General features: G+C 39.2%; 2 protein-coding genes across 2 annotated transcripts in view; both read left to right on the top strand.

The window, feature by feature from the left end:
- Window positions 1–4,659: 4,659 nt before the first annotated feature.
- rsph3 (radial spoke head 3) lies at window positions 4,660–9,537 on the top strand. The gene is made up of 8 exons (XM_061051409.1): window positions 4,660–4,877; window positions 5,924–6,005; window positions 6,097–6,238; window positions 6,349–6,494; window positions 6,842–7,045; window positions 8,263–8,425; window positions 8,615–8,701; window positions 9,120–9,537. The coding sequence occupies exons 1-8, from the start codon at window positions 4,768–4,770 to the stop codon at window positions 9,197–9,199; spliced, it is 1,014 nt and encodes a 337-aa protein (XP_060907392.1). The 5' UTR covers window positions 4,660–4,767; the 3' UTR covers window positions 9,200–9,537.
- A 3,865-nt stretch (window positions 9,538–13,402) lies between these two features.
- The window catches only part of ezrb (ezrin b), a 30,549-nt gene continuing 28,071 nt past the window's right edge, over window positions 13,403–15,880 (top strand). Inside the window, exon 1 of the mRNA XM_061051861.1 lies at window positions 13,403–13,622. Within this exon, the coding sequence (XP_060907844.1) occupies window positions 13,611–13,622 (12 nt within the window). The 5' untranslated portion in view covers window positions 13,403–13,610. The remainder of the gene's footprint in view (window positions 13,623–15,880) is intronic.

Below are 15,880 nucleotides of genomic sequence, written 5' to 3'. Positions count from 1 at the left end.
GCTCTGTTGAAACAGCGTTATACGAGTGTTAAACCATTCTTGTGTGAAAACAAAGTGCTTTGGTGAGTTGTTCATGCCATCCTCCAATAGAGACCTTGAAGAGAACTGCACAAACTGATTCCAAAGGTGGGCACCTGAAACAATTCAGCCACAAATCTAAATCTAAAAATATTTCAATGACACTTTAAATTTAGCATAATCGTGATTAAGTCAATCTGAAGTCATTGGTGTTGGTTTATGTTTTTTTTTAAGAGGATACAACAAAGTGTTCAAACGAATTTGTCCTCCTCTGTATATATTTTTTTGGTGTCATTTCATCCATTATTTTGGACATTGAAATGAACGAGCATCCATGTTCTTCATAGTGATTATAGTTGAACAAAGGGCTTCAGAACTCCCGGTGACACCCCCCTGTATACTACAGTAATTGCCTCTGCTTCATTACCTTGTTTAACTGACTGCTTAACATTTCAATAACAGATCCTCTTCTCCTCCGAGTTGTTCGTCTCCATTATTTAACACCTAGTTTCCTAATTGCTTATGTAACCACCTGCTGATTGTGAAACAGTATGGCTCCACGGAGGTGGGGAAGGCCTGTGTTGATGCTTCTTACGTCCTTGATCAGAAGAGTGATTCAAAATATTATTCTATTTGAATTACTTGTGAATGTGAATCAAGTCTAAAAGTCTAGAATAAACCTTGTTAAAAGAAGAAAAAAAGGTGATGGGAGTACATTTCAGGGCTGAAAAAGAGTGAAAGTTTGTCCTGCTTGTTGCATAACGTCATGGCAGACAGTCAACACTAATGAGAAAAGAATAACACAGTGACTGTAGCTGGAAAAGTTTACCCTTTAATGAAGCCTAATGGTTTGTGACAGCTGAAGTATTAACAGAACAGCATGCGCAGCAAATCACAGCCCGTAACAGCACAGACAACTCCCCACTCATCTGCATGAGCATTAATTATTCCTTTAAAGAAAAGATCAAAAACACACAACATGACTCCAGCGTGGTTCTCACGTCAAGCTGTGGCTACATTTGGCCATTTGTGTTGTGGATATGGCGTTTCTCCTCCAGATTACATAATGATTGTGTTGCATTATTCAGTTATCTGTTGCACAACCAATCACGTTGGTAAAACAATGCGCAACACTTTCTTCCTTATAAATAATGTTAAGGGTGAGATCTGTTAGTTTATAGTTCTAGTAGTTTAAGCTTTAACAGTGAAGTAAATACATATATTTGAGTTAATTCATGTATTTTAGTTTAAGTTCAAAATAAGTTGACAACTGTGGAGTACCATAATGTGGTAGTGGTGGTTTAATAGCAGCAGCTTTAGTGTATATGCATGGTTAACTGCATTAATGGTGGAACTGTAATAGTTGTAGTAGTAAAAGTACTAAAAACAACTTCAATACTTCAAACTAGGATATGCAGCAATCATCTTTGAGAGCAAATCTGAACTGCGGAAACATAAAAAGAGCAGTCATTTCAGTTGTCACTCTGACCACAAAGCTTTCACCTTTGTTTTGAATGTTATGTGTGAATTTGCCTGCAAACACTGGCAAACTTTTTAGTAAAACCGAAAAATGCTCTCCGGGGGTAAACGTTAGAGTGCAGGAGGTGGTCTTTGAATCAAAAGGTAATATGTGTTGTGAAACAGAAAAAGAGAAGCCACTATGTGTTGTGTTATCTTTCTGGCAAAGCGTCTTTGGTTTGAGCCATGTTGTGAAACTCTCAACTTTCTACCTTCCTTAGCTATAGTCATGTCACAGAAAAGGTTTGTTCCAAAAATATTAATTTGTTCCCCAATAGATACTTGGCCCCTGCAACCACAGCCAACAAGACAATGTCACTACAATTAAACCGTTTAGAGTAAGAGGACTTTACTTAGGTCTATTTTGGGGTGATGTTCGGTTTTATATATGTCAAGGAAAAGTTGGCAAACATTTTTTCATTTAGGATAAAGGCATTTTTGTATGTGTTGAAGGAAATGACAAATAAAGATAAAGATAAGATATACTTTATTCATCCCAGCAGGGAAATGTAGGTGTTCCAGCAGCCAGCATACATACAAACACACAACACAACACATATATACATACATATCCCACCCATACAAAAAAACATGAGCCCACAATACAGTTTGATATATGATATATGCAACTCAGGCTAAAGTTTAAAAGTTTAAATGTCTTCTGTCCTTACTTAAAGGGGAGTCGTTATAAAGTGCAATTGCAGTAGGTAAAAAAGTATTTTTAAATCTGTCCTTTTTGCAGCTTAGATGCCGTAGCCTCCCACTAAAAACACTCTTTTGTTTACACACGAGATTGTGTAAGGGATGCATGTTATTGTCCATGATGTTCAACAGTTTCTGTATCATCCTTCTCCCCAGCACAGAGCCAGCCCTCCTAATCAGCCTGTTAAGCTTTTTAGAGTCACAAGCCCTGATGCTGCTGCTGCCCCAACAGACGGCTGCAAAGAAAATGGCACTTGCCACAACAGTCTGATAAAACATGGATAACATTTTGCTACACACATTAAAAGACCTACGCTTCCTCAAGAAGTAGAGTCTGCTCTGACCCTTCTTGTAGACGGCCTCTGTGTGGTGCGTCCAGTCCAGTTTATTGTTCATGTGCACCCCCAAGTATTTATAGCACGCCACCACCTGCACCTCATCCCCAAGGATAGAGATGGTGCTTAGCTCAGGCCTTTCCCTCCTAAAGTCCACCACCATTTCCTTGGTCTTTGTTACATTTAACACCAGGTGGTTCTTCCCACTCCATGCAACAAAGTTATCCACCAGCATCATGTATTCTGTCTCCTCTCCACCACTGATACACCCTACTACCGCAGTATCGTCTGAGAACTTCTGTAAGTGACAAGCCTCAGAGTTATACTGGAAGTCTGAGGTGTGTAGTGTGAAGAGGAGAGGGGGCAGCACAGTCCCCTGCGGCGCTCCTATGCCACTGACCGCCCGCTCAGACACAGACCTCCCCGGCCTCACAGACTGTGGTCTGTCAGTCAGGTAATCCATGATCCATGATGTTGTGGTGGTGTCTACCTGCATCAGCTCCAGCTTCTCACGTAGCAGTACTGGCCGTATGGTGTTAAAAGCACTTAAAAAAAAACATAATCCTCACAGTGCTATCAGACTTGTCTAGGTGAGAGTGGGCTCTGTGGAGTAGGTAGACGATGGCGTCCTCAACCCCCACCCTTGGGCAGTATGCAAACTGCAATGGGTCCAGGTAGCTGGTCACCTGTGGTCTCAGGTGGGCCAAGGCCAGCCTCTCAAGTACCGTCATGATGTGCGATGTTAGGGCAACTGGTCTGTAGTCATTGAGGGCAGAGGGAGAGGGTTTCTTGGGGACCGGAACAAGGCAGGATGTTTTCCACAGCACTGGCACCCTCCCCTGGCTGAGGCCGAGGTTGAAAAGATGCTGTAGAATGCCACATGGCTGACCTGCGCAGGCTTTCAAAACCCCTGGGGCTGATGCCATCTGGACCTGCTGCCTTGTTCTGGCCGAGTCTCTCGAGCTGCATTCTCACCTGGCTACTGGAGACAGACAGACCAGGCCAGAGAAGTGGGGGGGGGGAAATCAGCCTGATTTCCTTTCGGTTATGGTTTTCATACCGTGCCACACATCCCTCATGTTGTTCTGCTGGAGCTTGCTCTCCAGCTTCCTCCTGTATGCCTCCTTGTTTTCTCTCAGCCTCACCCTCAACTCCCTCTGTACGCTCTTCAGCAACTCACTGTCACCATCCCTGAATGCCTTCTTCTTTTTATTTAGCAGACATTTTAAATCACTGGTGGGTCCAGGGTTTATTGTTTGCAGAGCACCTCACCTCCCTAGCAGGTACCACGTTATTGACACAGAAGGAGATGTAGTCAGTTATACAGTCCGTCATGGAGTCAATGTTATTCCCACGGGGTTCGCAGAGCACATCCCAGTCTGTAGCCTCAAAACACCCTTGCAAATATGTATTTTCTTTTTCTCCTCGGAGGCCTGCAGTTCATTTTATCACTGTGATTACACACTAACGTGACAAATGAACGAACTCTACACCACATTTTAAAATGTTCTATTAGTAGCTGCTGAAAATGTGTAGCCTATACCACACTATAAAACCCGTAAAATGAGAAGGTAGGTCTTGTATATAGATAGATTGTATATATAAAGCTTATAAGGAACACAGGCATTTAATTTAATAAATATTAATTATTGAGCTGTGGAAAAGGGGTAGGATTAAATAAGTTTTATACTTCTTCCTACTCCTTTTCAGGCATATCAATTGAATATATGTAATTTTCTTTTTTCTTTCTTTTTTTTGTGAAATAATTTGAACATTGTTTTTTGTTTATTGTATTTTCGTGCTTTTCATTTTGTTTTGTATTTTTGATTTGTTTGATTTTATTTGATATGTCTGAAATAAATGTAATCAATTAATTACAACGAAATGTGTTTGATATATCTCATATGGTCTGTGGTGATTTAAAAGAAAAAAATACTTTTTTTTTTAATGTGGTAGGCCTAATTTGAAAATGTTATTTGTATATATTTTTTTTACCTTTAAATTAAAAATTACCGGGAAAAGGCTGTGGAAAAAAAGAGTGACGTAATCAGCGTTAGGCTATATTTCACTTCCTGGAGACGGTTGCTACAACAACTCTTTTCCTCCGTTCGTTTTTGTCATTAGCCTTGCTATCACCAAAAAACTTAACTTTCTGCAACTATTACGATTACGATAGTCTGGTAGCGTCTTTAATATGGCTTTTGTTTCCCACAGCCAGAGAGATACAAACGGGAGTTACACCTTCTCAAGTCGTCCCAGACCTGTGGAGACCCGCTCCAAGTACAGAGAGGCTCCGTCTGAACAGTACGTGTGTTGCTCATGTTTATGCTTCACTGTGACTCACTGAAGGCAGACAGACCGAGTTACATAAGATACAATACAATGTTTACTGTGCATCTGAACTATTGTTATGTAAGCTGGTCTACGTAGTTTAAATGAAAAGGGCAACTAAATGTCTGTATTAGAGTGGATATCAAAAAATCTCAAATTATCCAGATGATGAAATTTTAGTTTTTTGGACAGAGGTAAACAGTGACTACATACACTCTTTTTTAAGCACTGTATATTACTATAAGTTTAAAATGTGTACTTCCATTTTACAGTTACATATAGGCCTACTGTAGACTTCACTACCATAATGTTTACTCAACTGCATTTCATGATGGTTTCGATATCATTGATGATGATGATGGTTGTGACGATTGTTTTTGTTTGATAACGATGACTTATAAGATGGTTTCTATACTGATTAGAGCTCTCAAGAACTGCCGTCAATGTTGTGCTTTGCCTCTGGTCACTTCCTGTCAGCACCTGTGTGTCCAGTCGGACTCAAAGCTGATTGTTTGCTCTTACTGACATTGTTCCCTTCTTTTCTAGATCCTTGCTTGTGTTGTTCTTACTCTCTGATGTACGTCGCTTTGGATAAAAGCGTCTGCTAAGTGAATTGTAGAATTGTAGAATTTCTTTGACAGTTACTGTATACTAGAAAACTAATAGATGAAGACTTTTATGATGAGAGTATTATTAGTTTAGAGAACATGAAACGTATGTTACAATTACTGCTTGAAGCTTGATAAGTTAAAATGGGCTTGACCTTAAAATGCTTGATTGCTGCACTTTTACTTGTGAATTAGTCGTTTACACTTTTTTTTTACCCAAGTAAACATTCTTAGTTCTTCTTCCATCCCCTTGTTACTAGACAGACCGAAAATGCCTCGAAAAAATATTTTTACAATTTCAAAGAGCCCAACATTGGTCAACATATCGCTTTTTGAGGCGAACAAGCTTGTCAAGTCAGCTACTGACGCGCTGACTTCATGACGACACTGTGTTTTTGTTTGACTGTATAGGACCCAGATTAATTATGGAAACATAATGTATGACCGCCGTGTAGTGAGAGGAAACACTTACGCCCAACACATCATACCGACTGTAAGTACAGTACATATGCTTGATTCCAGATGGCTACGCCTTCATTAGGCCAAGTAATTTTGAAAATGTTATTATGAATCACTTCTGACAGACAGCTCAACCAGACCTTGCCGAACTACAAAGACAACAAGAGATCAGGAGGAGAGCCGTTGCTCGAAAAAGAGCGCAAGAGCAGTTCAAGCCGCAGACTCCAGAGGCCCTGCAGGGCAGAAAACATATTGATGTGCAAACAGGTTTGACATTTATCTGGATAATCATTAGAACCTCTAGTAGTGTGATGAATTCCCTTCTACTTAATCAAAAACCTATAGGCTGCTCTGTAATACAGGACCTTTCATTTCAGATCTGTATCTGGAAGAATTGAGCGAGGTCATAGTGGCTTCAGATATTGAGTGTCAGACTGACGATTTCCTGGACAGACCGGCAACTCCACTCTTCATACCGGCCAAATCTGGCAAAGATGTTGAAACACAGATTGAGGAGGGAGAGGTATGTTATCTAATCTGGGACAACTGGCAACATTTTCTACTTTAACTTACCCTTGAATTGTCCCTATAGAAGTTATTAGAGAAAATAAACTCCACTTGTCTTGTTAAGGCAAGTTTATAGTTTTATAATATCAGTGTATTATCATATTCATATGTTTATCTTGTGCGAGTCCCTACAGACTGTACAACATACCCCTTTAAAATGATTATTGCCATATGACAAAGAAGAACGGAAATGACAAATACATTATACAATATTTAGACATTTGATCAAAATAAACCCAATGTATTAACATGCACAAACCCAACACACCTAACTGCTATCGTGTTATCTGTTATCCTCTGCAGCTGTTCGATTTTGACCGGGAGGTGCAGCCGCTGCTGGAGGTCCTGGTGGGGAAAACAATTGAACAGTCTCTGGAGGAAGTGATGGAGGAGGAGGAGCTGGCGTCTCTAAAGGCTCGGCAGAGGGCTTTCCAAGAGCTCAGGAATAATGAGCTGGCAGAGGTGCAGCGGCTTCGGGAGCAGGAGAGGCGCCGCGGTGAGGAGAAGGTACATGCAAGAGAAAATGAAACATCTTCACCCTAGGCTTAACCTGGAACACTCGTTACCATGGTAACATAAATTAAATCTGACCACAAAATACGCCTTCCCATCTTTGATGTACCCTATATATCAATGGTGACTGCCATGGCTGATTTGTGTAGTGTCTCTTGGGATCTCTTCTCCTCCCTGTATACTTTTGTAAATTGTTGTTTTAACATTTCCTTTTTTTGCACACAGTTTCATGTTTTTATATCTTTTTTTGAAGGTCTTCAGATTAGCTCTTTTTACTGACGTTATTTTTATCTATGTATTTTTTCCCGTTACACTCTTTGATTAATTTTTTCATGGCAGATAATGAATCTTTGACAAATCAGGGTGTATGGTATGATCATTCAAAGAAAAAAAATGTTCACAGGTGCTGGATACAAAATCAAACTGAAGGTTAGAAACAAAAAAGGATCTGCACGCTGTACTAGAAGGTCCCAGCTACTTTAATCATACTTTAATAATGAATCTTTCCAATGAACTAAAGTTTTCTCCCCTGTGAAACATAGATGAACAGTTGTTTTTTTGTTTTAAAGTCATCATTGAATAAAATAAGATAATCCTTTACTGATCCCCAGAGGGCAGATTCAATCGCTTGGGATAAATGAGAATTCACATCTTGTTAGTCCTGTTCAGGGTTGTCAAAATCACATTTACTTAAGCAGTGGATGAACCTAGAAATCGATATGATTACTAAAGAATAATTACAGATTATCCTTTTAAAATATGCAGCTGAGTTTGAATTATCATTATTTATTCTGCATGTCTTGAAATCTAGACTCATCTTATTGCTTATTGATTTTGAATTCTAAAAAGAATCTTTTCCAACATGACCCTGCACGACCTCACCGTTATCAGCAAATGTCAGGCCTGTAATAGAAATGATCTAATTATCATCACAATCCAATAGCAGCTGTTTGCATGTAGTGCCACGGAGACACCCTTGCCAATCAAATATGATCATTCAATAAACCTCTCAGACCTGATGAACTGTGTCCTTGGGCAGTTAAACTTGATCAATTTATGACTAAAAAGTATTCTTTTCAACTTAAAAACACGTCTTGCATACAAAGTCAGAGATGTTTCATTCCGCCAACCAAATGAAATATTTGAAACCAAGATCTCTTCTTCTTATCCCCTCAAGCAAACCAGAGATTTTGTTTCTTCTGACTTTTTAGGAGCGCAGAATGTCCCAGCAGAAGGAGGTGCTGAAAAGAGAAAGAGAGACTGCAGAGAAGATCGCTGCCCGTGCATACACCCAGCAGTACTTGGCTGACCTGTTTCCAGCAGTCTTCACCTCACTGAGGAGCCATGGCTACTTTTACGACCCTGTGGAGAACGGTCCGCCTTCCTTTGCTGAACTCATTCAATGCTTTCTCCTTTATGTCCACAAGGGGGCATCACTGCACTTTGCTGCACAACATCTGTAATAAAAGCTCTGTGATTAGATGAGCTCCATCACACACTGTGCACAATGGGACCTGATCTGAATGATCAATGTTTCATCACATTTGTGATTCTGATTTGCAGATATTGAGACAAATTTCTTCCCGTGGCTGATGGATGAGATTAACAACAGATTGGACGAGAGATACACGGCGAGAGAGCTGCTGGACAGTAAGATAATACAGTACAGAAGTCATCTGTCACATAATAGTGCAATTTACTCTGTTAAAGAGGAGCAGACAAAGAAAAATTATACATGACATATATACTGGATACTGGACATTAGAAAATTTAAAATGAAGCAGAAAATTGGTGGAAATCATGCTTATACATTTCAGTACAAATCCCTCTCATCTAATTCATGGGTCTCTAGGTTATTTAATTGAATCAACATGATCCAGACACTGATTATGTCATCCTTTAAGGCTAGCAGGTATTTCACAAGCCCTCCTTTAGGGATCATCAGGTCATCTATTGTGAGAGTGACATCTTGTGGTTCTCTTAAGACATTATAGAGGTCTTCTGACACATGCTCGCAGACTTAAAAGTCTTCACGCTGTCTCTCTCTCTCTCTCTCTCTCTCTTTCAGCTATCATCCATGATGTCGTCCAGAAGAGACAGGAGGCGTTCAAGGCACAGGAGACACAGCCAGCAAAATCAGACATGTAGAGACTTGAGTCATTTATTCTCAAAAATAAAACATGTTGCCAGGGCAGGGTTGCCAAGTAAATCACAACACCTACATAAACCGGTTGTTTAAAAATGTTTAAGAAGAAAAAAAAAAAAGAAGGAAAACTGTGATTACAAGTCTTTATTTTTCAAATTTAAATTAGTTTTTTTTATTCTAATATGTATATTTGAGTTTGTAAAATCAATGAAATTCAAATGCAGTTTTGTAGCAGTCATTTTTCAGCACTTTGCACTTGTTCTAATATGTAACACATCAAGGATTTCTGTTTGTACAGAATGAGAACACGATGTAACTTTTGAATGAAAGGTGACCTCCAGTGTGTGACGCAGCTGGTTTTTTGTAAAACTTTTTTTTGAAGTCCATTTTGAGCACGAGGCCATGAACCCTGGCATTTTATTAATGCAACACAATTTATTTTTCAAAGCTTGTTCTATCAGAGATTTCCTTGAAGGTAGCCTATTGTATGAGGAAAGATGAGATGTTTAATGACAGGTCTTTTTTTTACCTCACAAAGCAGTTCACAAAAACAAATCTTTTTCTTGTCTGCCTCGTATCGTGGCCTTCACCAGTAGGTGCAGATTTTTTTCTTCTGTAGTGGGTGGAGATTTTTTCTGGCCAGTTAAGCATAGCCCACAACAATCAGTCATTATATCAGAAGTGGCCATGTTGAGCAAAGCTTACAAAATGAAAGCTTTAACTGGAAACGCAAATGCCGAGCAAGCAGTGCATTAAGCAATTAAAGTTCCTAAACTCTAAAATTGTCCGCTCATTATCTTTTTCTGATGCAGCTTTGTGAAATAAGTTTTATCATTACCCTCATTTTTTGTTATTTTAATGTCACAACAACCTTTTTTTTGGTCTGGTACACAGTGATTATTTTCAACTACACCTATCAGAAGAAAGTTCCTACCTGTTCTACGGTTTTACAACAACCCATCAGATGTTTCTTTTTTTTTTTTTTTACTGTGAAATAATAATCCTATAGTTATTTTTATAACACTGTAGATGGACATCAGGGCTAAATGAAGGAGTATGATGACAATTCAATGAGACTTCCACTGACTTGTATCCATTTTCATTAGGTAACACTATTCAAACAGTTCACTCAGTTGGCTGTCAGGCAAATTTAAGAGTGTTTTGCATGACTTAGATGGACTCCCTGTTTGGCTAAATTTAGCTCACTACACAAACGAGACTTCGTGTCTGTATGGTAACAACGCCTCATGTAATACATTTGAGAAATAATTATAAATAGGCTCATAAAGAAGTGAATAATGCTGATGTTAGGGTTAGGTAGTACAAAGTAGAGGGCAGGACGGTAACATCACTCTTTGGTTTCGTACAATGGTGAGAAGTAGGCCTAACCTCCGATATATACGGCTCTATTTTAATCCTTTCATCTGATTGGCTGGCTCTCCTATGACGAGGCCTTCGGCGTTTTCCGGGTTTGTGGTTTCTGCGCAGGGAGGATGAGGATGACGCGCACTCCAACAGTGAGTCGCACTGTGAACGAAACGGTTTCGACAGGTGACACACCAGTCTTTACCCGGCTCAAACATCAGTTCAAATGTAGTTATACAGAGTCATACATTGTCACACATTAAAGCTGGGTGTTATCTTACACAATAAGAGAGCACAAAGGGTTTAAACAAATGCATTACAGAATATAGGATTCGATCTCATTCAGCAGGATATTGGAAATCATAAACCCCCCTCTATAGTAGATACATAGAGTAGTATTAAAAGTGTTCACAGTCTATCACTTACTGTCAGTGAAAAATATAACCTATATTTACAAGTGACATGATACAATTTCACACCGTCATAAGCAATAGAAACGTAATCTCTCCATTCAGTTTCCTGCAGATTTTACAGTTATGCTGTAGCCAAATTTGAGCTCTAGGATTTTTTTTTTTTGCCTAAATATAAATTAAAGAATGAAACAGCAAAAGTTTAGGCCTGTAGGTCGATTTATGTTTGGGTAGAATGTTGTTTGTTTTGATAAATGATAAAATAGTCCCACTAAAAACAAAAACAACAGCACCATTCATGTAGTGCTACAGACCAATAAATATGTATTTATTCAATAATGTATGTTTTTATCACAGCAAAGATACATTGTTTCGAATTTAAGAACATATTTAATGATGCATAATTTAACTACACTTCCAGTTTCCGTGCTCACGACCCCCCAGACAACTGTTGTGGTTAAGTTTATGATTACAAAACTGTCCCCCTGTAGGTGGGGAAAGACCCCCCTGCATGCAGAGGAAACTTCCATTTACTAATAACGAAACTGTCATAAAGGTCCCCGGAGCCTGGCTTGTAAACTTGTGCTCATGCAGCCTACCAGTGACAGGACAGGACGGACAGTCTCAGGTAAATAGTGGGATGGATGAGCGCCATATTGCGCCGAGGTGAACGGAGGGAGGGGAAACCTTCAGCTGTGAGCTTTCAGACCGCCGAATAAATCATCTCGTCTCCCAGTATTTACCCGCTCCGGTAAGAGTTTGAATAAGTGTAAATCTTGTCTGATGCACTGACTGAGATCTGCAACGCAAGAAGCCAAAGCTGGTGCAAGAAAACATGACTTTCCGCGTACTTTCCGCTTCTCTCACAAATGGGGCAAATCTCACAACAGGTGTCAGTCAGTGGGATTACACGGAGGATGTGGCTGCAGCTCAGAGACGCTCCTACAGAGAGAAAAAAACACAATAACAGCCCGTGTTTAAAGTGGTTAAATCATGGAACAAGTTATGCGATTTGTTGAAATTTGAATATTTTTTTTTCTCTGTCTGTCTGTCTGTCTGTCTGTGCGGATCAAAGAGGTGGAAATTCTCGTTTGTTTGGCTTAAATGTCGTTTCCCGTGTCGCTGTGGGTGTGTACCCATTTCACACAGAACATAGTCTACACGTAACCCTGCCATGACAAAAATACATATAAATCTACTGCACTGTCTATTATGTCACACTGTCCTCCAAAGGGTTATACAGGGGACGTAAAGGTTATCTGCTGTCACATAAGAAGTTCTTTTCGCTTCTCGAAGTGGCGTTTTAAAGCGACACAGAGCACAAGTGGTATAGCCTAGATAGCTCCATTTATTTTAAATGTATTGTGGGTTTGTGAGCAACTGATGGCGTCAAAATAAAAGCCTAAAACAGAGCAGGGTGGGGACTATAACTTTATCGTAGGTGGTGAGTGAGGCACGTTGAGTACCATATTTAACCTGCCTGGTGCCTGGATCATTCAAAGGTGTCAAGTTAGAAGAGGAAGGCAGGAATTCCGATGTTGAATTTCAGAATAAAAGTAATTAAGAGTTAATTAATAAAGGGTGGACTCAGAATCAGAAATACTTTGTTAATCCCAGAGGGAAATTCGGTCAGTAGAAACAGTAGAAACATAGTTATATACAATCAAAACATTAATAAAATAGGAATTAGATATCGAGCAATAGCCTAAGTCAGGGATGGGCAACTTTGTGTCACAGCAAGGGTAATTTAATTCTCACTGCCAGAGGGGCCAAATTGTAGAATACAAAAACGATTACAGTCAATTATGTCTCAAATTTATCTCAACATATACCAGTGTTCAAATATTATTATGGACATATTTCTGCTTTTCACTATTTCATGGCAGATTTTGTCATGTTTTCTTCACGTTTCCAATTAATTGATATGTCAAAATTGACCCGAGGGCCACATTGAGGGTTGATGGGGGCCGCTAGTTGCCCACCCCTGGCCTAAGTACAATAAATAGCTACAAGAATAAGAGCAAAATTAAGAATACAGCTTACAGTATCAAGTGCATCTTAATAATAATTTGTTTGTGCTGTACAAAAGCGCAGAGAGTGAGGACAACATTAAATAGACCTATATAAAAATATTCAAAATGATTGCACAGTTTGGGTTAGGGTGAAAGACATTTATTGTTGATGATTTGTTTACAGTCAGAAATGTTTAACTGGAAAGACGTAAGAGAATTAGTACAGAACTTAAGTGTCAACCTTACATTGATTTAGTCCAAAGGGTAATAAACATGTCAAGATGTAGGCCTTCTGTCCAAAGTGAAAGAAAAGTGACTTCACTGGTGCTCTTATTGTGAAGTGTAGACCGCCTCACTTCCGGTCTGGTGCAGGTTAGCTGGTGTTAGTTTGTAGCATCTGGCGGTGATTCATACTGATGACTGTCGCCCGCAGGAGTGCCGCTCTCTCTCACCCGGGTTTAAGTAACGCCGAAGTGGCTGAAACTCGTTTCTCCTCTTTCTCCTTTTCCAGGAAGGCACAGTGAAGAGCTACAGACACACGGAGCACAGGTTCTCTTCATTTGACAGACTTTTTTTTTTTTATACTTATCGGCTCCTCGCTCACAGCAAGGAAAAAGGACAGAAACATGCCCAAAGCGGTGAGTACCCGTTTGTTTTTATTGATATTTTCATTCACTGCTGGTTGTATCATTGTAGTCAGGGTTAAACTGAACCATGACAGGTAACGCTAAAGGGAGAGGAAACATTTCGGCATCCTGAATTCAGTATGTTTTAGTTTTTTCAAATTAATTAATACCGCTTACATTTTGATCCTTAAAATTACAATTAAATATGTGGTACAGTGAATGTAGCATGATGTTACTGGTGCCTCAAAGAAAGTAGACCATTGAATGTAGGGGGAGAAATTCATGACTGTTGCTTGCTTTGACAGATTCACCTGATTTGTTGCATCTCACAGGTGTTCATTTATGTTTGGCAGTACATGGTGTGATTGTGTTGTTTGTTTGGAGACATATAATCCGAAAAATTTAATGACTGGTGGCAAGTGATGCTATCAGAGTAGTTAGTTTCCTCAAGCTGACAGATGACAGTGATATTTGACATTTCCATTTAATCATATCTGTTCATCACGTCCCTTCTTTTAAAATGTTACAAAGTTAGTCTTAAACCAAATACATGTCTAGAAACTAATGAAGGATCTTGATAACCCTACGTTGACTGAATTACATCCAGGACAGGACAATTTGACGCTGAAGAGAAGGTGTAGCCACAGACACTGGCAGTATGAGTAGGTTTCTGTGTTAAAAGGGGAATACCAATCACATGCTTATATCCTGGGGGTGTCCTATATGTTTCACTTAACATCATTTTCATGTGCTCGCCGTGAGGCTGGGCATAGTCAGTCACAGGAGGTGTATACACATTTTAAAATAATTTTTTCTATCTCAGGGTTGGAAAATGTTTTGTTTATATCTTCTGTAGTCTGTGACGAGTACCGGTTTATCTCTTGGCCTTTTTGAAGTTATTTACTGGGCGGAAATTTTGGGTTGCCGCCCATTTAATATTCGGTTCTGGTAGCCAGGAGTACATTTATGAAACAGTAGGAGTATAGGAAGAAGAAATGACTGTGTCAAAGACATTAAACAAAAGGCAAAAACCAACACAATTTCATGGAGATGTCTCATATATATTTGAAAAGGTTTTAGACCTCAATTACTCTTGCCTCCCATTTGCCACACCCCAACTATTACATTCTGTACATTCGCACATGGCACATGTCCCTCCCTTTCCACCCTGTTTGGTCATTTTTAGCATTTCAATCTATATATGTTTGAACCTGAGAAGGAAAATATAATGAAATGTGTTCGTCATGGAAATAAGTGAAAAATGTTTCCCTTTTTTAAATCAGCTTTTCTCTATCTTCTGTTTTTTTTTTTTTTTTAATTAAATGAGCAGAAGCAGAGTCCTTGGGTGCTTAAAACATTCAGATGCTTAAGTTTTACAAGTAAAATGTGTAAAAATAAAAAGCAAGATTTGAGTGGAAAAAAGGCAAAAACGGACATCAAAGTTGCCTCTTCAGATGGTGATGGACAGTTTGCGTTTGAACAGAGCAGCTGTGTGCAGTGATGACGGTGAATGAAGCAGCGGTCAGTGTCATAAAATGTGTTGTCGGTTTGTTTGGAGTGGCCTCGTGGTTGTCATGAGCGTCGCTGTGGAAATGACATCATTACTGTCTGATAGCAGCAACTCACTGAGTCGAGTCAGAGGACAGTCTAGTTGCCACAAAACAGCCTGTATGTACGATAAAGTCAGCCTGGTTACTGTGGATTTTTTTTTTTTTTTTTTTTGCATTTTAGCAAGAAAAGTAGAACTTGTGGTCAATCAAAATTATGTTTTTTTCCTCCTACAACATGTCACATTGTGAAATTAATCCTTGAAATGCTGAGTCTCACTTTCAGTGCTGGTGTGATATACAAATAAGGGATTATATTTTGAGCTCTGAAAAGTGTGTAGTTAGATTAGTTTGAAGATTGTCTGTACACTGAATTTAAGTAGACGGTGGGCCCATAACCTCTAAAGAAAAACTTAATCTGCAAGAAATTGTTAAAGATTCTTCTATTTGTAAAGGACAACACACACGAGATATAATTGGTAAATGGATAAATATAATGTCTAGGACAATTCTGTCAATAGATCTAACTGCCGTATGCTGTGCATGTTTTATTTTTTGTCCTGTATTTGAATCTAGAGTTCTCACCCCATGTTTAACCAGTCTTTCTGTACTGCAGTATGTGAGCTGAAATAGTTCAACCAAAGAACTTGTAAATGGCCAACTTCAGCAGTAGCCCCGAAAAGCAAAGATCAAATGGGATTAAAGTTCCATCTCGCCTCCATG

Source organism: Labrus mixtus, chromosome 12 (genome assembly GCF_963584025.1).
Source record: "Labrus mixtus chromosome 12, fLabMix1.1, whole genome shotgun sequence".
Taxonomy (NCBI): domain Eukaryota; kingdom Metazoa; phylum Chordata; class Actinopteri; order Labriformes; family Labridae; genus Labrus; species Labrus mixtus.
Note: the sequence above shows the minus strand (reverse complement) of the source record. Positions and strands in the feature narration are given on the sequence as shown.

Bases quoted from the DNA above. Each gene is read 5' to 3' on its own strand.
- rsph3 (XM_061051409.1), top strand. From the start codon at position 4,768: ATGGCTTTTGTTTCCCACAGCCAGAGAGATACAAACGGGAGTTACACC. The intron at 7,046-8,262 runs GTACATGCAAGA...CTGACTTTTTAG, and splicing joins GGCGCCGCGGTGAGGAGAAG to GAGCGCAGAATGTCCCAGCA. The intron at 8,702-9,119 runs GTAAGATAATAC...TCTCTCTTTCAG, and splicing joins GGCGAGAGAGCTGCTGGACA to CTATCATCCATGATGTCGTC.